This window comes from Coregonus clupeaformis, chromosome 16 (genome assembly GCF_020615455.1).
Source record: "Coregonus clupeaformis isolate EN_2021a chromosome 16, ASM2061545v1, whole genome shotgun sequence".
Lineage (NCBI taxonomy): Eukaryota > Metazoa > Chordata > Actinopteri > Salmoniformes > Salmonidae > Coregonus > Coregonus clupeaformis.
The window spans coordinates 12,642,433-12,667,960 of NC_059207.1; the positions used below are offsets into that span (position 1 = coordinate 12,642,433).

The following is a 25,528-nucleotide window of genomic DNA, read 5'->3' on the forward strand; positions in this document are numbered from 1 at the left end:
AGGCTATCCTAGCCTTGTCAGTGGCATAAGAGGAGGGCTGTAGATCGAACACTAATCCACACTGCATAAGGAAGGAACGGCATCTTCCCAGCTCCCCCTCATATTTATCCGGCGTCGGAACCTTGGGCTCACGGAGGGACACAACTTCAGAAGCGACAGGCGAGATGGGTGAAACCGGTAGTGAGTCCTCCACCGGACACTGGCGTTGGTTCTGGACCTCCGTCAGGCCGGTAGAAAGGTTCCGAACTGACAACGCGATCTCCTGTAGTACCATGCTATGATGGCCCAACATCTTCTCCTGCTGGGTAATGGCATGGCGAACAGAGTCCAGGTCCGCTGGGTTCATATTTGGCCGGATCGTTCTGTCACAGTTCCCTCAGCCAGAACCCAAAAGCAGACCAGGACAAGGAGAGTTGAACGAAGGTGAGGGTTTATTAGATACGACAAAAGGTGCAGAATAATCCAGGGACAGAGCGGGTGGCGTGGTTGAGTAGTTGGGGTGCAGTACTGGGTCCAGTGATGGCTCGGCAGCCGCCGACCATCAGGCAGAGGTGGGGTGAAGGTTCGGACGTGTGACTGCAGGTGGAACAAAAACGGAGGTAAGAACACAAAAACTCAACAAAGTACCAAAATAACAAAACTCACGCTTGAACACTCTAAACTGATACACAGAACACCTACTGTTCATGGCTAACGATCCGGCAGGAACTGGATGTTTGGCCAGAGCCTAAAAAGGGTGATGATGAGGGCCAGGTGTGCAGATTGCTGACGGGATGCAGGTGCGGAAAACAAGAGAGCTCCCCGGAGCGTTCCCGAACCCTCGGGAAACTGGAGACTACGAACAGGAAACACTAGTCACCAGACAGGACCCGACTCAGACTGCCGGGATCGTTACAGTTGTTATTAGGTCTCTCACTGTTCAAATAAACCTACCATTAAAATTAGACTGGTCATGTCTTTGTCACGTAGATTACCCTTCACTACATTCTAACCAACATTCCCAAACCAATAGATACAGGTAACCGCCAAAATAAAGGAAACACAAAGTGTCTTAATAGGGAGTTGGGCCACCACGAGCCAGAACAGCTTCAATGCACCTTGGCACAGATTCTACAAAAGTCTGGAACTTTATTGGAGGGATGCGACACCATTCTTCCACAAGAAATTCCATAATTTGGTGGTTTGTTGATGGTGGTGGAAAATGCTATTTCAGGTGCCGCTCCAGAATCTCCCATAAATGTTCAATTGGGTTGAGATCTGGTGACTGAAATGGCATTTGGATTACATCGTTTTCATGTTCATCAAACCATTCAGTGACCACTCGTGCCCTATGGATGGGGCATTGTCATCCTATGGGGGGGCATAGCCATGGTAGCCAAAACATAATTTTTATACATCACCCTAAGCATTATGGGATGTTAATTGCTTAATTAACTCAGGAACCACACCTGTGTGGAAGCACCTGCTTTCAATACATGTTGTACCCTCATTTACTCAAGTGTTTACATTATTTTGGCAGTTACCTGTAGGTGGGCTCTACTTCTCTAAAAAGAAAAAAAGAAATCCCTGACCTTCTGTGTTGCTTAGCAACCAGTTGCCATACAATTTCTAATAAAAAAAATGTGGGCGCGAGATTACAGGCGGGGATGTTATGAGGGAAAAGGCTCGGAGATAAGATGAGATCAACAGGAATACAAGAGAAAGCATAAAGGCTGGGTGAGGCGGTTTTCACTGCGACAGCTGGGGCTGCAGTGTTTTCACATTTTTACCAAGTCAGCCTGACCAGCTTATTATCACTTTGACAGCCTCATGAGAGAGACCATTACTGGACCAATAGACTAGACCAGCAGTCTCCTGGAGTATTCCACCCAATACTCCCAGACAAAAGTCTAGGCAGGGCCATGCTACTCTCAATGGAATCACACAGTGTAGCTGCCAGTCTCTGTCATTCTATGCACACATACATACAGTCGATACAGACATACATTCAATATATTGATTTTGGGATGTAACAATAAGCTTCTAATGTTATCATTAAACACATATTTATGTTGTATTATTGAGAAAACAGAGACCTCTCCAAGGCCCATGGCAGAATCATGTCTATTGTCTGGTGGTAGTTGGTATCCAACATGTCCTACCTCTGATCAGACTTCAGACACACGTCACAGACAGAGACAGGGAACACCAAGACAAATCGATAGACACACACAGTCCTCTCAAAGTGATCAAAGTGACCGGGTCTTTGATACAAAGCAACCTCCCTTCTATGGTCCCTGCTCCGTTGGAAAAGGAGCCAGTCTATAGTCTGTCTATTGTGCAAGAGGGGCAGGGCGGGAGATAGAGGACAAATGTGGTGTCCATCAGAGCATGGCCACTGACCTGACATTTCAAAACAATCACAAGCAATTGTCTAGCAGACAGGTGTGGAGGGTATGGCAGTGTTCTTAATCTGTTCCTGCCACAGGTCTCCCCCTAAAGAATCGGGTTCACTCAAGGCTCCCTTCTCTCTCAAGGGGGATCTTTTTTTATATTGTCACCCTAAGTTTACATTTAGGGGGTTGCAACCTGTGTCAGTCTGTTCATTCCGGGTCAAATGAGTTTCAGTTGTGTCGTTTTTCCGTTTCTGTTAGTATGGAAATTGAGGTTTTTCTATTTCTCTCTGCATCATGCCACTAAGATGCTTTAACCTGCCAATGTCTCCAAAACAGATGTCAAAATCAAAGACAATGACTAAGTAAGATCTCCTGTACAGCTCTGACTGTTTCCTGTAGCTGTTCCCCTCCACCTCCTCCCTCCACATCCTCCCTCCACCTCCTCGTTCTGACTCCTCATTATTTTTGTTGACTCAGTGCCTTGAATATGACCCCGTCAGAGGCACAACAAATAGAGACAAAGAAAAGAGAGGAAGGAACATAGATGGCAAAATAAACATCTTTCTCCAGTGCTCTGCCCCTGTTTGCATGGTTCTTTTAAACTCAGGGTTCATTACATAAAGCTGTGAGCCAAGTGGGTCAGGGCCAACCAGTCTGTGCCGGAGCACATGAATCAAACACCTTTAGGCATCATCTCCATTTTAAAGAGGAATAGCAAATGAAGGCTGTGTCTTCTGATCCTCTACAAGGGAGAGAGAGAGAGAGAGGGGGGGAGAGGGGGGAGACAGAGGGAGGAAAGAGAAATAGGGAGAGGAGAGAGAGGGAGAGAGAGGGAGGGAGAGAGAGAGAGGGGGGAAAGAGAGGGGGGTAGACAGAGGGAGGGGAGAAAGAGGGGGGAGAGGGGAGAGAGAGAGGGGGAGAGAGGGGGGGAGAGAGAGGGGGGGAAACAGAGGGTGCGGAGAGAGAGGGGGGAGGGGGGAGAGGGGGGAGGTAGAGGAGAGAGAGAGGGAGGTGAGAGAGAGAGGGGCACAATGATTTGTGTCAATATGTGTAGTGGTTGAGTGTGTTAGTAGGGTTGTTTTCTAGAAATCCCGGTTGGAAGATTACAGATTTCTTGCTCTTTCCCTCCTGATTCCGGGAATCCTCCAACTGGGATTTCGGGAAAACCAGGGCATTTATGGAAATGTTGCAACCCTACTTAGTACAGAGGAAGAATAAGATGAAAGGCTGTGCAGAGTGTAGAGATAAATGGCCGGTTAGGCCTGGGAGGAGAGGCTGATGATGGCAGCCAACATGTTCCCTGAACATTCCCTCATTCATACTCAGCTACTAGTTACTGCACTTCTATTTTTCTATCTAACATTTCAGATATATATTAATAATTAACCAATAAACAGTATCTTCTATCCTTCACACATTCTACGAATAAAAATGTGTTTGTTCCTCAAATACTGTAACATCCCTCCAACACACAATCATCTCTGTCCGTAGTTGTAACTAAAAGCCGTCCATGTCGATGGTCTCAGAGAGGTGGATGGTGACAGAACCATAAGAGCCAAGCGACTGCCGGGTCAGCGTTTTCCACAAGGCCGTGTCAGTCGAGAGCGAGCTTGGCACCTGTACGATCCAGACAATAGCTAGCCCCAGAGATGAGCACCGTGACAGGATCAGAGTTCATTTCTGGTTCACCACCATTTACCCTAGCTATTTCCTGCTACGCTAGGCTACTCTAACGCTAGGCCACGCTAATGTCCGTAAAGACAAACAAACCAAAAAGACACCCTTCCTCTCTTCATTTCATCTTTCGATGAGCCAGCAGACATCGCCCCCCCCCCCGAAAAAATTAAGTCAAGCTGAAAAAACAGAGGAGGTGAGGCGGGATGCGTTTCCTCTGGAAGTGTAACTCCACAGATAAACATCCATCAGACGGATAGACAGGGGCCTGTAGGCCAGGCTTGGAGGTGGCGACAAGCAGAGGTGTTTCACGGTCAACGGTGCGTGCTGCATCAGGTCAAGGGTTTACACTGTAGCTAAACCTACCCAGCATGTGGCCACCGCAACACAGACACAGGCACACGCACGCACACACACAGTACGTCTTCCGTTTCTTTCTACAGGCTTTTAGGAATCACTGGAAGTCTTGAGTTCAGGTAAAACGTGCCAGACTTTTCTCTAATTTCTCTATTTGACACTTTTGGTTCGAGCAATTCGTTACTTTGTTGAAATGTTCGCTACTTTGTTCGCTGCTTTGTTCGCTAATTTGTTGAGTTTGCTACTTTGTTGAAAAAGGAAAACAACAAAATCTAAAAACTAACTCCACTTTTAACTACAGTGTGTTAACACAAAGAGGATAGACAATTCCTTCTGTACTTCAAAGGTAGCGTCTTCTTCTTCTTGAACAAAGGCAGCAGAGTTCTCTTGATAAACACAATGAGGGATAATTACGGGCCTGTGTTCAGAACCTTGTAACAGAGCAGGACGCGTAATTAAAGTTCAGGTACACATGAACATACTTTTGTTAGCCATTCATCAGTGTTTACGCTGGGCTTTTGCAATTAATAATCAGCTTCAATAATAACAGCTAAGGAGAAGGTACATGAAAGAGAGGAGGGAGCTCCCATACTGGTATACTCTGTGAGAGAGAGATGGAGGTAGAACGCATAGTAAAGGAGCCTGGTGGAATCGGTCTGGTCGCTACTTTGACAATTATATTGACCCACTCACAGACACAGAACTAGAATGTATGGCTAGACAGCAGCCACACACATTTATCCTAGAGCCACACAAGCCGTCGCACAATGCGAGGAGGGGATTCACATTGTCATTGTCACTGTTGTGTGCCTCTAAGCCTGACTCTAGAGCGGGCCTGCCCCTCTCTCTCTCCTGGCTATCTGCACTGTGACTGCAGCCCAGCCGCGGTGGGTCAGACCCTGGGTAAGCTCCAGCCCCCCCAGCACAGCACGCGGGGAGGCTTTCCAGCAGGAGATTTGTTTTCAGCATGCTCCTAACTGATAAAATGATGCCAGTCTGTCAGGCCGCTGCCAGCGCTGGAGCAGTGACCTTCTAGGGGAAGATTCCTTTTGAAAGAGGGAATGCAAATGAAAATGAGAGAGAGCGAGAGGGAGAGCGAGAGGGAGAGGGAGAGGGAGAGGGAGAGGGGAGGGAGAGGGAGAGGGAGAGGGAGGAGAGGGAGAGGGGAGAGGGGAGAGGGAGAGGGAGAGGGAGAGGGAGATGGCGAGGGAGATGGGGAGGGAGATGGGGAGGGAGAGGGAGAGGGAGATGGGGAGGGAGAGGGAGGGAGAGGGAGATGGGGAGGGAGAGGGAGATGGGGAGGGAGATGGGGAGGGAGAGGGAGATGGGGAGGGAGATGGGGAGGGAGATGGGGAGGGAGATGGGGAGGGAGAGGGAGATGGGGAGGGGGAGGGAGAGGGAGAGTGAGAGGGAGAAAAGCTAGCCAGGGTTTATCACGTTAAAACAATAAACAGAGAAGGTAGCGGACACCCTTCACGCCAACAACCCAAAATAATTTTTTCCCGCACTGTAGCCTCCGTACTGTTATTTTACTTCTGCTCTTTCTTTCTCAACACTTTTTTTTTGTTGTTGTTTTATTTTACTTTTTTATAAAAAAATAAATGCATTGTTGGTTAAGGGCTGTAAGTAAGCATTTCACGGTAATGTCTACACCTGTTGTATTCGGCGCATGTGGCAAAACATTTTTGATTTGATTTGATTTGAAATACCAACCTGCATGGAAAACACTTACGCTACAACAGCCCCATACAGGGAGAGAGAGGGAAGAGAGAGCGAGAGTGAAAGAAAGAAAGAAAGAAAGAAAGAAAGAAAGAAAGAAAGAAAGAAAGAAAGAAAGAAAGAAAGAAAGAAAGAAAGAAAGAAAGAAAGAAAGAAAGAAAGAAAGAAAGAAAGAAAGAAAGAAAGAAAGAAAGAAAGAAAGAAAGAAAGAAAGAAAGAAAGAAAGAAAGAAAGAAAGAAAGAAAGAAAGAAAGAAAGAAAGAAGGAAGAGAGCAAGAAAGGAGATCAGTCGGATGGAATGAAAGGAAAGGGAGACTCTGACTCCCTCCTCACTGCCTGACAGCTCTGTCACTCAAACCCCACATCTGAAGGACAGCCAATGGCATGCCTTGGTTTGCCTTCAGCCATCTTAGTGTTTGTCTGATCAGGCGCCATTCTCCAGAGTGGCCCAGTAGTCTGAGCCTTCCCGGGCTCCAGACTAGTGCAGTTAGCTCTTGGTGGGGTATGCTGTGTTTGTGTGAGGTGTGTGTGTGTGTGTGTGTGTGTGTGTGTGTGTGTGTGTGAGGTGTGTGTGTGTGAGATGTGTGTGTGTGTGAGTGTGTGAGGTGTGTGTGTGTGTATGAGTGTGTGTGTATGAGTGTGTGTGTATATGTGTGTGAGTGTGTGTGTGTGTGTGTGTGTGTGTGTGAGGTGTGTGTGTTTTTGTGTGTGTGAGGTGTGTGCGTGAGGTTTGTGACAACGAGGAATCAGAAGTCTGTTGATGAACACATTGTGGTTAGCCATTATCTCCTCACAGCAGAGCAATCCCCTACCATAGTAGCACGCACAGAAACACACACACACACACACACACACACACACACACACACACACACACACAAACACCCCGTCGTGACAGCTGAATCATGGACAAGGACATGGATGGGCGGGATGGAGGGATAGAGGGATGCATTGAGAAGCATTCCCTCAGCAGAGAAAAAGCTGGGTCATGGCACTTTGACACCCTTCCCTCAACCTCTGTCACCTCTGGCTGCTCTCTTGTGACTCACGGCACAATGGTGGTGCCTCGCTCCCTGTCAAGATACCAAGGACACAAAGACAACCAAATCAACCTTTGACACGAGACCAGAGCGACCAGCCACCAAAGACTTGCTGAGCTGGACGCGACTTCATGTTCACTCTCTCTCATTATCACTGATGTAAAAGTAATTAAGACCAATGCTCAATCAAATATGCCCGGAATAAGACGAGTCCTGATAACTGTGACATATAACAGCGGTTCAGTCCTGGAACCTCATGGTGTCATGTTTATACTGTAGCATAGGCACATTCAGGGCGTGTGACATACCAAACAGGAAAACGCTGATACTTTTGAACAACGCCTATTTAAGTCCTTTGAGTAAGTAACAGTAGCTAGTAGGAGACAATGTAGTGTCCTAATCTAAGTTAATACAAACAACTTGATCATCTATAGACTATTAAAGTTGCACTATGCACAAATCGCTCCGCCATTTCCTGGTTGCTAAAACTCTAATAGTTCGCCTAATTTCAGTTTATGTGACAAAATAAACCAGTATAGTGTAAAGAATCATTGTACCATCTAAACTGCTGTGAAATATATTTTCCATAACCAAAAATATTGTTGTTTCAGCTGTTTAAAGCTGGTGTACAAAACCGAAAGTACAAGACGCAAAAACTAAACTTAAGAACGTGAAGCATAGAAATAACGCACATAGAACAGATCTACCGCTTCGTAGACTTGCTTTCAAGTAGAATTATAGCTCTATAACCCCCATTTCTATGTGAATTTGGTTGGTTCGCCCAAAAAAGTTACATATTGCCACTTTACCATTGACATGTTACATGGTATGACATAAAGCTGGCATTTTCTGGAGATGAGTCACAGGTTCATTCGGCCATCCACACTCCTCTTAACCATGTTGTTTTGACCCCGGCAGATCAGATAGTGATGGGAGGTACAGTGGGGGAAAAAGGTATTTAGTCAGCCACCAATTGTGCAAGTTCTCCCATTTAAAAAGATGAGAGAGGCCTGTAATTTTCATCATAGGTACACGTCAACTATGACAGACAAAATGAGAATTTATTTTCCAGAAAATCACATTGTAAAATGTTTAATGAATTTATTTGCAAATTATGGTGGAAAATAAGTATTTGGTCAATAACAAAAGTTTCTCAATACTTTGTTATATACCCTTTGTTGGCAATAACACAGGTCAAACGTTTTCTGTAAGTCTTCACAAGGTTTTCACACACTGTTGCTGGTATTTTGGCCCATTCCTCCATGCAGATCTCCTCTAGAGCAGTGATGTTTTGGGGCTGTCGCTGGGCAACACGGACTTTCAACTCCCCTCCAAAGATTTTCTATGGGGTTGAGATCTGGAGACTGGCTAGGCCACTCCAGGACCTTGAAATGCTTCTTACGAAGCCACTCCTTCGTTGCCCGTGCGGTGTGTTTGGGATCATTGTCATGCTGAAAGACCCAGCCACGTTTCATCTTCAATGCCCTTGCTGATGGAAGGAGGTTTTCACTCAAAATCTCACGATACATGGCCCCATTCATTCTTTCCTTTACACGGATCAGTCGTCCTGGTCCCTTTGCAGAAAAACAGCCCCAAAGCATGATGTTTCCACCCCCATGCTTAACAGTAGGTATGGTGTTCTTTGGATGCAACTCAGCATTCTTTGTCCTCCAAACACGACGAGTTCAGTTTTTACCAAAAAGTTCTATTTTGGTTTCATCTGACCATATGACATTCTCCCAATCCTCTTCTGGATCATCCAAATGCACTCTAGCAAACTTCAGACGGGCCTGGACATGTACTGGCTTAAGCAGGGGGACACGTCTGGCACTGCAGGATTTGGCGGCGTAGTGTGTTACTGATGGTAGGCTGTGTTACTTTGGTCCCAGCTCTCTGCAGGTCATTCACTAGGTCCCCCCGTGTGGTTCTGGGATTTTTGCTCACCGTTCTTGTGATCATTTTGACCCCACGGGATGAGATCTTGCGTGGAGCCCCAGATCGAGGGAGATTATCAGTGGTCTTGTATGTCTTCCATTTCCTAATAATTGCTCCCACAGTTGATTTCTTCAAACCAAGCTGCTTACCTATTGCAGATTCAGTCTTCCCAGCCTGGTGCAGGTCTACAATTTTGTTTCTGGTGTCCTTTGACAGCTCTTTGGTCTTGGCCATAGTGGAGTTTGGAGTGTGACTGTTTGAGGTTGTGGACAGGTGTCTTTTATACTGATAACAAGTTCAAACAGGTGCCATTAATACAGGTAACGAGTGGAGGACAGAGGAGCCTCTTAAAGAAGAAGTTACAGGTCTGTGAGAGCCAGAAATCTTGCTTGTTTGTAGGTGACCAAATACTTATTTTCCACCATAATTTGCAAATAAATTCATAAAAAATCCTCCAATGTGATTTTCTGGATTTTTTTTCTTCTCAATTTGTCTGTCATAGTTGACGTGTACCTATGATGAAAATTACAGGCCTCTCTCATCTTTTTAAGTGGGAGAACTTGCACAATTGGTGGCTGACTAAATACATTTTTTCCCCACTGTATGGCTACATGGAACAACATGTATGTTGACCTATACATTGATCATGATGTCATCTGAGAGGTGAGGAGAGGGTAGCCACAATAAGCCCACATGACCACCTTAAGGGCAGTTGTTGAGGGCCCACCAGCATGGCCCAACATTATCATAATATTCAGGATTACAGATTACAGGCTTAATCCTGAATTAAGGACACCTTCTCAGGCTGTGACATCAGGACTACGAGCCATTCATTGAGAGGCCAGAGAGCCCCACATGAAATGGGAGCAAACCATCACATGAAAAGATTACAGAGAGAGAGAGAGCGAGAGAGCGATATATACAGACATATATATATATAGAGAGAGAGATAGATATAGAGAGAGATAGAGATAGAGAAAGAAATATATACAGACAAAGACATAGATTAAGAGAGAGGGAGAGAGAGATGAAAGGTGTGAGGAGTGTTGAATCCACAGTCACACACACTACCTGCAGAGACGCGAGGGCAGTCTGGTAGCATGGGCTCCAGCGGTGTGTCCAGGGGCTCGGGGCTTGACACCCAGTTACGGCAGTGCTGTGGGGGGAGGAGGTGGGGGGGGACAAAGGGAGGAGAGATGGGGGAAGGAGACAGGAACAAGCAATTAAAAGCCATGTGACACATTGCTCAGACTACTCTGATTCTGTTTGTGATGGCGAGCCGGGCGCCCAGGGGCGCGGGCCCAAAAGACGCCAGTCCACAGTCTTACACTTAGAGACAGCAGAGGAGCGCTTCTTTATCCCTTCCCTCTTGTCTTTACCCTTCTACATGTGAAATGCTGCTTTATACAGTGCATTTTGTGTGTGTGATGAATCCGACCTACTGAGTGTGTGTGTGTCTTACGTCCAGTGGGTTGATAGTGGTATGTGTTAGTTTGACGGGATGCTGTCATGGGTGTGGAGGAGGGAGGATGAAGACAAGGAGGTATGCATGGAGAAGACGTTCCTGAGATAAGATCAAAGTGAAATAGAAGAAACAGAAATGTAAAAGGAGATTAGGCTGGACTCCTGACCAATCACTGCTTATCTGCTCTTGTTTACATTTGCCTCGGCCTGCCTGATAGCCAATACAGTGCTTGTGTGTGTGGGAGTGTGTTTGAGTGTGTGTTGGGTGGGGTCCCATCCTTGTGTGTGTGGGAGTGTGTTTGAGTGTGTGTTGGGTGGGGTCCCATCCTTGAACCCCCTCTATCGCCACCCCCTCCCCTCCACACCCCAGCGATCTCCCTCTCCCAAGGACCTGCTTCTGTCGGACAGAGAGGGAGCTGACTGGGCCGATCAGGGAGGCCAGCAAACCCCAAAGACCCCCACCTTGCCTAGAACCCCGGGTCACATCACACTGCCTCTAGGCTGTCACAAGCCACCCCCACCCGCACCCTTCCTCACCCTGTCACCCCCCCACAACCCCTGAGCCCTCTGCCACCCAGGTGTCACTGTACCCCCCGCCCGGGACCCACCCGCGTCATCTGGACATTCCTATGTGTGTGTGTGTGTGTGTGTGTGTGTGTGTCGGCACATGCGTACTCCAGAGATATGACACATATACGTACAGTGCCTTCGGAAAGTATTCAGACCCCTTCACTTTTTCCACATTTTGTTTCAATACAGACTTATTCTAAAATGGATTAAATAAATGTTTTTCCTCATCAATCTACACACAATACCCCATAATGATGAATCGAAAACAGGTTTTAGAAATTTTGGCGGGCATTTTCAGATTGATATACTGCTGTGCACATTTTCCTCATCTGTAGCCCCAAGCTGTAGCCCTCAACTCTCTGTGTTTGTTTGCAACTCTATGACAACAACTTCATGCAAATGAAATGGAGGGACTTTTAGTTACTTTGAGGAACCGTTCATGTCAGAGTCATGCACTTGTGAGGATCAATCCACCTTATTCCATTCTGTAGGCAAAATAGAAACAAATACACAAAGCTATCTGATAAGGAAGTATTGAGTGAAAAAAACCTGTTTGTACATACACTACCGGTCAAAAATTTTAGAAGACCTACTCATTCAAGGGTTTTTCTTTCTTTTTTACTATTTTCTACATTGTAGAATAATAGTGAAGACATTAAAACTATGAAATAACACATGTGGAATCAAGTAGTAACCAAAAAAGTGTATATTTTACATTTGAGATTCTTCAAATAGCCACCCTTTGCCTTGATGACAGCTTTGCACACTCTTGGCATTCTTTCAGCATTCAACTTCATGAGGTAGTCACCTGGAATGCATTTCAATTAACAGGTGTGCCTTATTAAAAGTTCCATCAGTTGTGTTGTGACAAGGTACAGAATATAGCCCTATTCAGTAAAAGACCAAGTCCATATTATGGCAAGAACAGATCAAATAAGCAAAGAGAAACGACAGTCCATCATTACTTTAAGACATGAAGGTCAGTCAATACGGAACATTTCAAGAACTTTGAAAGTTTCTTCAAGTGCAGTCGCAAAAACCATCAAGCGCTATGATGAAACTGGCTCTCATGAGGACCGCCACAGGAATGGAAAACCCAGAGTTACCTCTGCTGCAGAGGATAAGTTCAATAGAGTTACCAGCCTCAGATATTGCAGCCCAAATAAATGCTTCACAGAGTTCAAGTAACAGACACATCTCAACATCAACTGTTCAGAGGAGACTGTGTGAATCAGGCCAACATGGTCGAATTGCTGCAAAGAAGTCACTACTAAGATACACCAATAAGAAGAAGAGACTTGCTTAGGCCAAGAAACACGAGCAATGGACATTAGACCGATGGAAATTTGTCCTTTGGTCTGGAGTCCAAATTTGAGATTTTTGGTTCCAACCGCCGTGTCTTTGTGAGATGCGGTGTGGGTGAACGGATGATCTCCGCATGTGTAGTTCCCACCGTAAAGCATGGAGGAGGAGGTGTTATGGTGTGGGGGTGCTTTGCTGGTGACACGGTCTCTGATTTATTTAGAATTCAAGGCACACTTAACCAGCATGGCTACCACAACATTCTGCAGCGATATGCCATCCCATCTGGTTTGGGCTTAGTTGGACACCTCCAGGCTGTGTTAGGGCTATTTTACCGAGAAGGAGAGTGATGGAGTGCTGCATCAGATGACCTGGCCTCCACAATCCCCCGACCTCAACCAAATTGAGATGGTTTGTGAAGGAAAAGCAGCCAACAAGTGCTCAGCATATGTGGGAACTCCTTCAAGACTGTTGGAAAATCATTCCAGGTGAAGCTGGTTGAGAGAATGCCAAGAGTGTGCAAAGCTGTCATCAAGGCAAAGGGTGGCTATTTGAAGAATGTCAAATATAAAATATATTTTGATTTGTTTAACACTTTTTTTGGTTACTTCATGATTCCATATGTGTTCTTTCATAGTTTGATGTCTTCACTATTCTACAAAGTAGAAAATAGTAAAAATAAAGAAAAACCCTTGAATGAGTAGGTGTTCTAAAGGTTTTGACCGGTAGTGTATATTGATGGGGATGTAGCTATAAGGGTCAGAGGGCAACATTTTCCTCTCACAAAGACACCTGCACTGTGAGTTAAAGCACTGTACATGAAATTATAATCTATTTAAGTTGTCATCTTCCTTTAACAACTTCCGTGAGGAGGAACTTTAGTTTAACCAGAGATTTAGTTACAGCGAGATACAGCACAGCTGTTTTTGTGAGAAGAACAGAGCGTGTTTGGTGTTTTTACAATGCACACATCGGTGTTCCAACCTATCAAACAAACACAAAAGGGAATGTTTTCAAATCATGCATGCCACAGCATTACAGTTTCTCTCATTCCCCTCATCTTCCCTCATCCTGTCAATCGAGTGTGTTAGGAGTGTGCAGTATGCAGAGTGGGGAGAATAGAAGGGCTGTGTGTGTGGGGCGGGGCGTGAATTGTTGTATTTTTAGATGCCGTGGCTTGATCTAGTTGTGCTCTTTGGAGGGAGTATAGACAGACAGGCAGACAAACAGACAGACACACAGGCAAGCAGACAGACAGACAGACATACAGACAGACAGACAGGCAGGCAGGCAGACAGAGAGGCAGGCAGACAGACTGACAGGCAGACAGACAGGACGGCAGACAGACTGACAGGCAGACAGAGAGGCAGGCAGACAGACTGACAGGCAGACAGACATACAGGGAGGCAGATAGACAGGGAGGCAGAGAGACAGGGAGGCAGAGAGACAGGGAGGCAGACAGACAGGCAGACAGAGAGACAGGGAGGCAGACAGACAGGGAGGCAGAAAGACAGGGAAGCAGACAGGCAGGCAGACAGACAGGGAGGGAGGCAGACAGACAGACAGACAGACAGACAGACAGAGCAGGCAGACAGACAGACAGACAGACAGACAGACAGACAGACAGACAGACAGACAGACAGACAGGCAGGCAGGCAGGCAGGAAGGGAGGCAAAAAGGGAGGCAGACATATAGACAGACATGCAGACAGGCTCCTTGACTGGTACATCCATCAAGTGTCTCATTGTATCTCCCTAATTCATTCTGCCTGGAAGAAGAAGATGTCAGCTGTGCTGGTGTGCTGTGAGCGAGGGGAGGCATTTCAAAGGCAGCCCTCCCGCTCCCTGCCAATGGAGAAGCAAGGGCCGGCGTTTCAATAGATTAGTCAAGGCAACCCCAACGTTGTGGGCGCAGGGAGAGCAGGGTGAGCTGCAGTCAGATAAAGGCTAGCACGCTGCATGGGATTAGAGGAGGGAAGTTGACAAAAGGATGGCAGATCGGATTCTTTCTCAGACATTATTACTATCAATACTTCATGCTAGTGCGCCGATCGATGGCAACATTGAACTGAGTGAGACACCACAAACATAAATAGGTCACCCTTGTGTGTGTGTGTGTGTGTGTGTGTGTGTGTGTGTGTGTGTGTGTATGCACTGCTGCAGGCAGGGTTTGAAACGATCCTGTTGCTTAGTCACTTTACCCCTACCTATATCTACAGTTGAAGTCGGAAGTTTACATACACTTAGGTTGGAGTCATTAAAACACAAATTTCTTGTTAACAAACTATAGTTTTGGCAAGTCGGTTAGGACATCTACTTTGTACATGACACAAGTAATTTTTCCAACAATTGTTTACAGACAGATTATTTCACTTATAATTCACTGTATCACAATTCCAGTGGGTCAGAAGTTTACATACACTAAGTTGATTGTGCCTTTAAACAGCTTGGACAATTCCAGAAAATGATGTCATGGCTTTAGAAACTTCTGATAGGCTAATTGATATAATTGGAGTCAATTGGAGGTGTACCTGTGGATGTATTTCAAGGCCTACCTTCAAACTCAGCGCCTCTATGCTTGACATCATGGGAAAATCAAAAGAAATCAGCCAAGACCTCAGAAAAAACATTGTAGACCTCCACAAATCTGGTTCATCCTTGGGAGCAATTTCCAAACGCCTGAAGGTACCACGTTCATCTGTACAAACAATAGTACGCGAGTATAAACACCATGAGACCACGCAGCCATCATACCGCTCAGGAAGAAGAAGCGTTCTGTCTCCTAGAGATGAACGTACTTTGGTGCGAAAAGTGCAAATCAATCCCAGAACAGCAGCAAAGGACCTTGTGAAGATGCTGGAGGAAACAGGTACAAAAATATCTATATCCACAGTAAAACAAGTCCTATATCGACATAACCTGAAAGGCCGTTCAGTAAGGAAGAAGCCACTGCTCCAAAACCGCCATAAAAAAAGACAGACTACAGTTTGCATCTGCACATGGGGACAAAGATCGTACTTTTTGGAGAAATGTCCTCTGGTCTGATGAAACAAAAATAGAACTGTTTGGCCATAATGACCATCGCTATGTTTGGAGGAAAAAGGTGGAACTTGCAAGCCGAAGAACACCAACCCAACCGTGAAGCACGGGGGTGGCAGCATCATGCTGTGGGGGTGCTTTGCTGCAGGAGGGACTGGTGCGCTTCACAAAATAGATGGCATCATGAGGAAGGAAAATGAATGTGGATATATTGAAGCAACATCTCAAGACATCAGTCAGGAAGTTAAAGCTTGGTCGCAAATGGGTCTTCCAAATGGACAATGACCCCAAGCATACTTCCAAAGTTGTGGCAAAATGGCTTAAGGACAACAAAGTCAAGGTATTGGAGTGGCCATCACAAAGCCCTGACCTCAATCCTATAGAAAATGTGTGGGAAGAACTGAAAAAGCGTGTGCGAGCAAGGAGGCCTACAAACCTGACTCAGTTACATCAGCTCTGTCAGGAGGAATGGGCCAAAATTCACCCAACTTATTGTGGGAAGCTTGTGGAAGGCTACCCAAAACATTTGACCCAAGTTAAACAATTTAAAGGCAATGCTACCAAATACTAATTGAGTGTATGTAAACTTCTGACCCACTGGGAATGTGATGAAAGAAATAAAAGCTGAAATAAATCACTCTCTACTATTATTCTGACATTTCACATTCTTAAAATAAAGTGGTGATCTTAACTGACCTAAGACAGGGAATTTTTACCAGGATTAAATGTCAGGAATTGTGAAAAACTGAGTTTAAATGTATTTGGCTAAGGTGTATGTAAACTTCTGACTTCAACTGTACATATCTACCTCAATTAACTCATACCCCTGCACATCGACTCGGTACTGGTACCCTGTGTATATAGCCAGGTTATCGATACTCATTGTGTATTTATTCCTTGTGTTATTATTTTTCTATTATTTCTCTATTTTCTCTCTGCATTGTTGGGAAGGGCCCGTAAGTAAGCACTTAGTAAGTATGTGTGGGTGCATGGCAAAAAGTGAAATCTAAGCAAGCCTAAATATCTTATATTGAGATTTCACGGTAAGGTCTACACCTGTTGTATTCGGCGTATGTGACAAATACCATTTGATTTGATTTGATTTTGAGTGATAATTCATTAAAATATATATATTTTATTTTATTTTTGGTTAAAATAAGCTAAATTATCTGCCAATGACATTACATAATTTAGCTTAGTACAAAACAAAAAAAACAAAAAATATTGTTTTATTGAATTATCACTCAATATAAGATATTTAGGCTTGCTTATATTTCACTTTTTGTGTGTGTTTGTCTTAGATTTAAATGTGCTTGACTTTAAAAGGAAAGGAACGGACATTAATAATAATAATAATAATAATAATAATCAGTCATTATTAACCAGAAGCATACACTCCGGAGTCCCACAATCCTTTTGGGGCCGTGCGGCAGAAGCCGGTGGCGGCCGGGGCTTAACGGGATGCTAAGAGTGCTCCTAATGGTGTACTGTTATGCTTTCAGAATGTAAACGGCAGACAGGTGTTACAGGGAAAAAGGTCCTACCTGTGCCACACTTTTAAGCCTCCCCATCAGGCCTATAATGAGCCACCTGCTCTGGGCTACAGCCTGCAGTAAAGCCTGCCTCCCACTGCGCTCACTAACTAGCCCACTTAACCAGCACAAACATACGTGTGTGTGTATGTGTGTGTTTGTACCTACTGCTGCTGCTATAGCATGGCTAACAGTGCTGAGACCAAACGCTGCCTTGACAGCAGCCTACACTACAGCTGTGCAGATACAGTGATACACACAGGTCGTGGAAGTGCTGACAATATGTAGCCTGTATGTCCCCCACCCACCTTAACGCATGCACACACACGCTCGCACAAACACACAATTGATCCTAGATAACATACCGATGCATTGCCCACCACATGTGAGCCCCGTAGTGAGACACTCTCCTCCTAACCTCTGTAGCCTGTTGTATCAAGCCTCACACACATACAGACCTACACTCCAAAACTCTCTTTACTGCCCGAGAGCCCCTCCACCCCACTTCTTCCCTATGGGCCAGCTCCCATTACTGTGTGTGTAATCTCAGTGGATTATAATGCTTTATTCATGGCAGTGCCGTGCTGTGCGCGCCGCCAGCACAGTGACAGGAGACACCTTGGGCAGTAGCAGGCTGCACACCATCTCTCTGTCCTTCCTAGAACAAAGTAGTCTTGTTTTTCTATCCTTGAGCTTCTCTCTCTCTCTCTCTCTCTCTCTCTCTCTCTCTCTCTCTCTCTCTCTCTCTCTCTCTCTCTCTCTCTCTCTCTCTCTCTCTCTCTCTCTCTCTCTCTCTCTCTCTCTCTCTCTCCCCCCTCTCTCTCTCTCTCCCCCCCCCCCCCCCCCCCCCCCCCCCCCCCCCCCCCTCTCTCTCTCTCAATTACATTTTCTATTGCAATTTAAGGGCTTTATTGGCATGGGAAATGTATGTTAACATTGCCAAAGCAAGTGAAGTAGATAGTAAACAAAAGTGAAATAAACAATAAATATTAACAGTAAACATTACACTCAGAAGTTCCAAAATAATAAAGACATTTCAAATGTCATATTATGTCTATACACAGCGTTGTAACAATGTGCAAATAGTTAAAGTACAAATGGGAAAATAAATAAACATAGATATGGGTTGTATTTACAATGGTGTTTGTTCTTCACTGGTTGTCCTTTTCTTGTGGCAACAACTACCTCTATCTGCTTCCCTCTGTTCCCCCTCTACCTCTATCTGCTTCCCTCTGTTCCCCCTCTACACGTCTCTACCTCTATCTGCTTCCCTCTGTTCCCCCTCAACATGTCTCTACTTCTATCTGATTCCTTCTGTTCCCCCTCTACATGTCTCTACCTCTATCTGCTTCCCTCTGTTCCCCCTCTACATGTCTCTACCTCTATCTGCTTCCTTCTGTTCCCCCTCTACATGTCTCTACCTCTATCTGCTTCCCTCTGTTCCCCCTCTACATGTCTCTACCTCTATCTGCTTCCCCTCTGTTCCCCCCTCTACATGTCTCTACCTCTATCTGCTTCCCTCTGTTCCCCCTCTACATGTCTCTACTTCTATCTGATTCCTTCTGTTCCCCCTCTACATGTCTCTACCTCTATCTGCTTCCTTCTGTTCCCCCTCTACATGTCTCTACCTCTATCTGCTTCCCTCTGTTCCCCCTCTACATGTCTCTACCTCTATCTGCTTCCCTCTGTTCCCCCTCTACATGTCTCTACCTCTATCTGCTTCCCTCTGTTCCCCCTCTACATGTCTCTCTCTCTGTTCCCCCTTTTACTCCTCACATGTCCTTCCTAGAACAAAGTCGTCTTGTTTTTCTATCCTTGTGCTCTCTCTCTCTCTCTCTCTCTCTCTCTCTCTCTCTCTCTCTCTCTCTCTCTCTCTCTCTCTCTCTCTCTCTCTCTCTCTCTCTCTCTCTCTCTCTCTCTCTCTCTCTCTCTCTCTCTCTCTCTCTCTCTCTCTCTCTCTCTCTCTCTCTCTCTCTCTATGGGCTTACTATAATTGAAGGTTTCTCTCCAGAGCGTTCTCTCTCTCTCCCTACTGTGTGACGTCATCTGCCCGTTGTCTGACCCATTAGGTCTATATCATCTGTCCCAGCGCGTGCTGATCTCTAAATCCCTCCCTCCATCCCTAACCCCACGACCCGCAGGGAGAGGGAATTACCTACGTCCGACAGGAGCGGAGCGCAATGCCGGTGGGGGGGCTGCTCTAACACACACACCACGCACCACACACTCACACCTGCTGGGAGGGCGCTACACCAGGGGTAGCTACCACTGAACCTGAATAACACTCCAGATATACATCTAGAGGGGTGTGTGTGTGTGTGTGTGTGTGTGTGTGTGTGTGTGTGTATGTGTATGTGTATGTGTGTGTGTGAGAGAGAGAGAGATATGTTTGTGATCTTACAGTGTTGTAAGGTCACCTGAATGAGGTATAGCCACAACAGAGGCCCTGCAAGGAGTGTGTGTGTGTGTGTATGTGTGGGTGTTCATGCTGAGCAAAACACCAGGAGAGAGAGAGGGAGAAATAGAGGATCAGAGGAGAGGTCCAGGATAAGTTACTTCAACAGAAACACAAAGAGACTGTGGCATGGCTCTCAGTGGCATGGCTCTCAGTGGCTTGGCTCTCTGTGACATGGCTCTCAGTGGCTTGGCTCTCAGTGGCATGGCTCTCAGTGGCATGGCTCTCAGTGGCATGGCTCTCAGTGGCATGGCTCTCAGTGGCTTGGCTCTCAGTGACATGGCTCTCAGTGGCTTGGCTCTCAGTGGCTTGGCTCTCAGTGGCATGGCTCTCAGTGGCATGGCTCTCAGTGGCATGGCTCTCTGTGGCATGGCTCTCAGTGACATGACTCTCAGTGGCATGGCTCTCAGTGACATGACTCTCAGTGGCATGGCTCTCAGTGGCATGGCTCTCAGTGACTGACTACTGTAGATAGAGGACCCATAGCCTCGACTTTAATTACTAGGACAGATTAGGTTTAGGAATAAATCAAATCCCCACACTGACCCTATCCTTGTTAACCAGCAGCTACCCAGACACCACGCTGACACCATGCTGTCTGTCTGAGAGAGCGGCCCTGTGTGTGTGTGAGTGTGTGTATGAACATGAGAATGTGTGTATGTGTCTGTGAACATGAGAAGGTGTGTGTGTGTCTGTGAACATGAGAAGGTGTGTGTGTCTGTGAACATAAGAAGGTTTGTGTGTCTGTGAACATAAGAAGGTGTGATGAACAAAATAATGTGTGTGTCTGCCTGTGTTTGTGCGAGCGAGCATGTCACAGTAGCTACTGTACCTGTCCTTCTAAGCAGAAGCTCTTTGTCTAAGCAGGCCTACTGCTGGAGGGAGCGATAAGGGTTAACGACAAGAGAGTGAATTCTCTCCCCTCTCTCCTTCATAGGGCTGGAAGTAGAAGGTTATTACATATGTATTGTTCTGGGTAATCATCACAAATAGAAATCACTTAACATTCCAATTACGCGCCGTCTCCACCATTCCTCCAATGAATCAGAAATAGGAAATCTAGCAAGAAGAAGGCCAACACAACCTTGAAGCCCAAAACCTTTAGAACAACACCCACTAAGGGACACACATGAACACACGCACACGCACACAGTTACAGACGGAGGAAAAAAGACAAGAAGAACAAAAGAAAGAAGGAGAGAGAGAGATCTATAGAAAAAGGTGACATATGAAGGAGAGAGATCTATAGAAAAAGGTGACATATAAAGGAGAGAGATCTATAGAAAAACTTGACATATGAAGGAGAGAGATCTATAGAAAAAGGTGACATATGAAGGAGTGAGATCTATAGAAAAAGGTGACATGAAGGAGGGAGATATATAGAAAAAGGTGACATATGAAGGAGGGAGATCTATAGAAAAAGGTGACATATGAAGGAGAGAGATCTATAGAAAAAGGTGACATGAAGGAGGGAGATCTATAGAAAAAGATGACATATGAAGGAGATATATCTATAGAAAATGGTGACAAAGGAGGGAGATCTATAGAAAAAGGTGACACATGAAGGAGGGATATCTATAGAAAAAGGTGACATATGAAGGAGAAGATCTATAGAAAAAGGTGACATATGAAGGAGAGAGATCTATAGAAAAAGGTGACATATGAAGGAGAGAGATCTATAGAAAAAGGTGACATATGAAGGAGAGAGATCTATAGAAAAGGGTGACATATGAAGGAGAGAGATCTATAGAAAAATGAGCCATATGAATGAGAGAGATCTATAGAAAAGGGTGACATATGTGACAACTGGCCAGTGTGATGGCAAGATGTGTGCGACCAAGTGTGTGTGTGCATGCGTGTGTGTGACATTTGCATCTCTGGCTCCCCTGTAGTCCTGGCGGTGGCTATCTCTCTCATCTGTATGTGCATACTGAGTGAGCCCAGGTGCTGTCTATGGCAGAGGTCACACCAGAAAGGGCGAGAGCTAAAACAAAGCGACCCACGCAAACCGAGACACACACACACACTGGAGAAGGCCAATTGTCTGGCTTATTCATTGACATCCGTCGGCAACAAAAAAGAAAGAGGGTGAGGGTTGGAGGGTTGGAGGGTTCAGGAAAAACAGGCAAACAACTGGCTTGTAGCTGGACATGTGGTGCTACCGTAGCCTGTGTTCTGGTCTGCTCTCTAACATAAGAAATATGTCTGTGGTTATAATAGGGAATCTGAGAATAACAGAAAGAGAAGAGTTAGGCTATATATTGCCTCTTCCTGTCACTGTGGTCCAGCCACTGAAAGTGAGGGAGCGTTAGGTAGATTTCACATTGGTGTGTGTGTATGCTGTGCATATGTGTGTGTATGTGCGTGTCATCTCACTTGCTGCAGCCACTCCTGGATGCTCTTGCTGGCGTCCTGTTGCCAGATGTTGTGGACTGAGTCGGTCATGGCCACGGCACACACCCTGTTCTTTACCTGAGCCTCTCTCTGAATCATCTGAGAGAAAGAGAGAGAAAGGGAGGGAGAGAGATGAACACTTTAGAGATGTGAGCCTCTGTGCTGCTCATCCTGTCGATGTCGCAACAAGGTAACAGTAGCACTGACTCCAGTGCTGTAACAGTAGCATTGACTCCAGTGCTGTAACAGTAGCGTAACAGTAACATTGGCTACAGTGTTGTAACAGTAGCATAACAGTAGCATTGACTCCAGTGTTGTAACAGTAGCATTGACTCCAGTGTTGTAACAGTAGTGTAACAGTAGCATTGACTCCAGTGTTGTAACAGTAGACTAACAGTAGCATTGACTCCAGTGTTGTAACAGTAGCATTGACTCCAGTGTTGTAACAGTAGCATAACAGTAGCATTGACTCCAGTGTTGTAACAGTAGCATTGACTCCAGTGTTGTAACAGTAGTGTAACAGTAGCATTGACTCCAGTGTTGTAACAGTAGACTAACAGTAGCATTGACTCCAGTGTTGTAACAGTAGTGTAACAGTAGCATTGACTCCAGTGTTGTAACAGTAGTGTAACAGTAGCATTGACTCCAGTGTTGTAACAGTAGACTAACAGTAGCATTGACTCCAGTGTTGTAACAGTAGTGTAACAGTAGCATTGACTCCAGTGTTGTAACAGTAGTGTAATAGTAGCATTGACTCCAGTGTTGTAACAGTAGCATTGACTTCAGTGTTGTAACAGTAGTGTAACAGTAGCATTGACTCCAGTGTTGTAACAGTAGACTAACAGTAGCATTGACTCCAGTGTTGTAACAGTAGTGTAACAGTAGCATTGACTCCAGTGTTGTAACAGTAGTGTAACAGTAGCATTGACTCCAGTGTTGTAACAGTAGCGTAACAGTAGCATTGGCTACAGTGCTGTAACACACAAATGATTTATTGAAAAGTTTAACAAACCATTGAACTCTATGCATAAGGACTACTTTTAACAATTTTCAGTGAACATTTAACAAAAACACATTTAAAGGAAGAACTGTGCAGATACAAGAATGTTACATAACAGAAGGAATCTGAGGGAGATTTTGCCGTAATTCTGTTACCAAACTTTGCATCTGCAAAGTCTTTCCAGTAAATACCTGTCAAATGTTTGGACACACTTACTCATTCCAGGGTTTTTCTTTATGTTTACTATTTTCCAGCTTCACATGGAATGCTTTTCCAACAGTCTTGAAGGAGTTCCCACATATGCTGAGCACTTGCTGGCTGCTTTTCCTTCACTCTGCGGCCCAACTCATCCCAAACCATCTCAATTGAGTTATGGTCAGGTGATTGTGGAGGCCAGGTCATCTGATGCAGCACTCCATCCCTCTCATTCTTGGTAAAATAGCCCTTACACAGCCTGGAGGTGTGTTGGGTCATTGTCCTGTTGAAAAATAAATGATAGTCCAACTAAGCCCAAACCAGATGGGATGGCATATCGCTGCAGAATGCTGTGGTAGCCATGCTGGTTAAGTGTGCCTTGAATTCTAAATAAATCACAGACAGTGTCACCAGCAAAGCATCCCCACACCATCACACCTCCTCCTCCATGCTTCACGGTGGGAACAACACATGTGGAGATCATACGTTCACCTACTCTGCATCTCACAAAGACATGGCGGTTGGAACCAAAGATCTCAAATTTGGACTCATCAGACCAAAGGACATATTTCCACCAGTCTAATGTCCATTGCTTGTGTTTCTCTTCTTTAACTGCTGTCCTTTAGTAGTGGTTTCTTTCCAGTAATTCGCCCACGAAGGCCTGATTCACGCAGCCTCCGCTGAACAGTTGATGTTAAGATGTGTCTGTTACCTGAACTCTGTGAAGCATTTATTTGGGCTGCAATCTGAGGTGCAGTTAACTCTAATGAACTTATCCTCTGCAGCAGAGGTAAGTCTGGGTCTTCCTTTCCTGTGGCGGTCCTCATGAGAGCCAGTTTCATCATAGCGCTTGATGGTTTTTGCGACTGCACATGAAGAAACTTTCAAAGTTCTTGAAATGTTCCGTATTGACTGACCTTCATGTCTTAAAGTAATGATGGACTGTCATTTCTCTTTGCTTATTTGAGTTGTTCTTGCCATAATGTGGACTTGGTTTTTTACCAAATAGGGCTATCTTCTGTATACCACCCCTACCTTGTCACAACACAACTGATTGGCTCAAACGCATTAAGAAGGTAATTAATTCCACAAATGAACTTTTAAGAAGGCACACCTGTTAATTGAAATGCATTCCAGGTGACTACCTCATGAAGCTGGTTGAGAGAATGCCAAGAGTATGCAAAGCTGTCATCAAGGCAAAGGGTGTGTAATGAATACTCATGGAGAACAAGGTGTAGATTCACACGCAGAGCGCGGCAGGTGTTTATTTAGCCTTCGCAGAAGGCAGGAATCGTGGTCACAGGCAGGCAATGGTCATACACAGGTAGGCAAACAGGCAGGAGAATCAAAAACTAGGACTGAAGGCTATAACTGGTTCTCACAAACGAGCTATGAAAAGGCTTAGTAGAGTCAAAACGAACAATACCTCACAAGGCACAAACAGAAAGAACTGAACTAAATAAGGAGCTGATGAGACCAGGTGAGTAACTAACACAGGTGAAATCAATTAACAAAAATGAAACACAATGAAACAGGGCTATGTTCAAGAACACAAGGTGAACTAAGAAAATACATACAGAACCTTACAGGGTGGCTACTTTGAAGAATCTCAAATCTAAAATATATTTTGATTTGTTTAACACTTTTTTGGTTACTACATGATTCCATATGTGTTTTTTCAAAGTTTTGATGTCTTCACTATTATTCTACAATGTAGAAAATAGTAAAAAATTAAGAAAAAACCCTTGAATGATACTGTATATTTTTGTATTACTGTGTAAATTGTGCAAAGTAGTCATTGTGCATAGAGTTTTATGGTTTGTTAAATTTTGAAATCAGCATAATTCTGTTATCGTGGAATTGCCCTAGTGTAACAATAGCATTGACTACAGTGCTGTAACAGTAGTGTAACAATAGCATTGACTACAGTGCTGTAACAGTAGTGTAACAATAGCATTGACTACAGTGCTGTAACAGTAGTGTAACAATAGCATTGACTACAGTGCTGTAACAGTAGCGTAACAGTTGCGTCTTACGTCCTTCAACATTAGAAACACACGGCTGATGTAGCAGCGCCATAACACATCACAGAACAGCCACTACACTAGGGATAAGGAGTCCATAGTCCTAGTAGTGGAACACAGACACTATACATTAGAGACCTGAGCTCGTATTCACACACAGGAATGCTGATCCAGGATCTGTCCATATAACACAAAACTGATCCTAGATCAGCACTCCTACTCTGAGATGCTTTGTGGATACAGACCCTGATCAGAAGGTAGGTGGGCCCAGTACACACCAGAAGCCTCTGTATACTCCCTGTTAGACTGAGCTGAGCTGTGTTTTACAGTACGGGATGGAACATGAGCAGAACAGAACAGAGCGCCGTGTCCTTTCCCCCCCCTAGCCAACCCGTAGACGCCTCAAAGTCCCAATCTAATATCACAGTCGTCCGCTTGTCACAGTGGACCCTCC

At 45.1% G+C, this 25,528-nt stretch overlaps 1 protein-coding gene across 1 annotated transcript in view; it reads right to left on the reverse strand.

Annotated features, from left to right (window-relative positions):
- Positions 1–25,528, reverse strand: part of LOC121584445 (cotranscriptional regulator FAM172A homolog) — a 281,345-nt gene that overhangs the window by 60,126 nt on the left and 195,691 nt on the right. Inside the window, exons 9-10 of the mRNA XM_041900328.2 lie at positions 21,838–21,954; positions 10,172–10,256 (exon numbers count right to left, since the gene is read on the reverse strand). Coding sequence (XP_041756262.2) covers positions 10,172–10,256; positions 21,838–21,954 — 202 coding nt within the window. The remainder of the gene's footprint in view (positions 1–10,171; positions 10,257–21,837; positions 21,955–25,528) is intronic.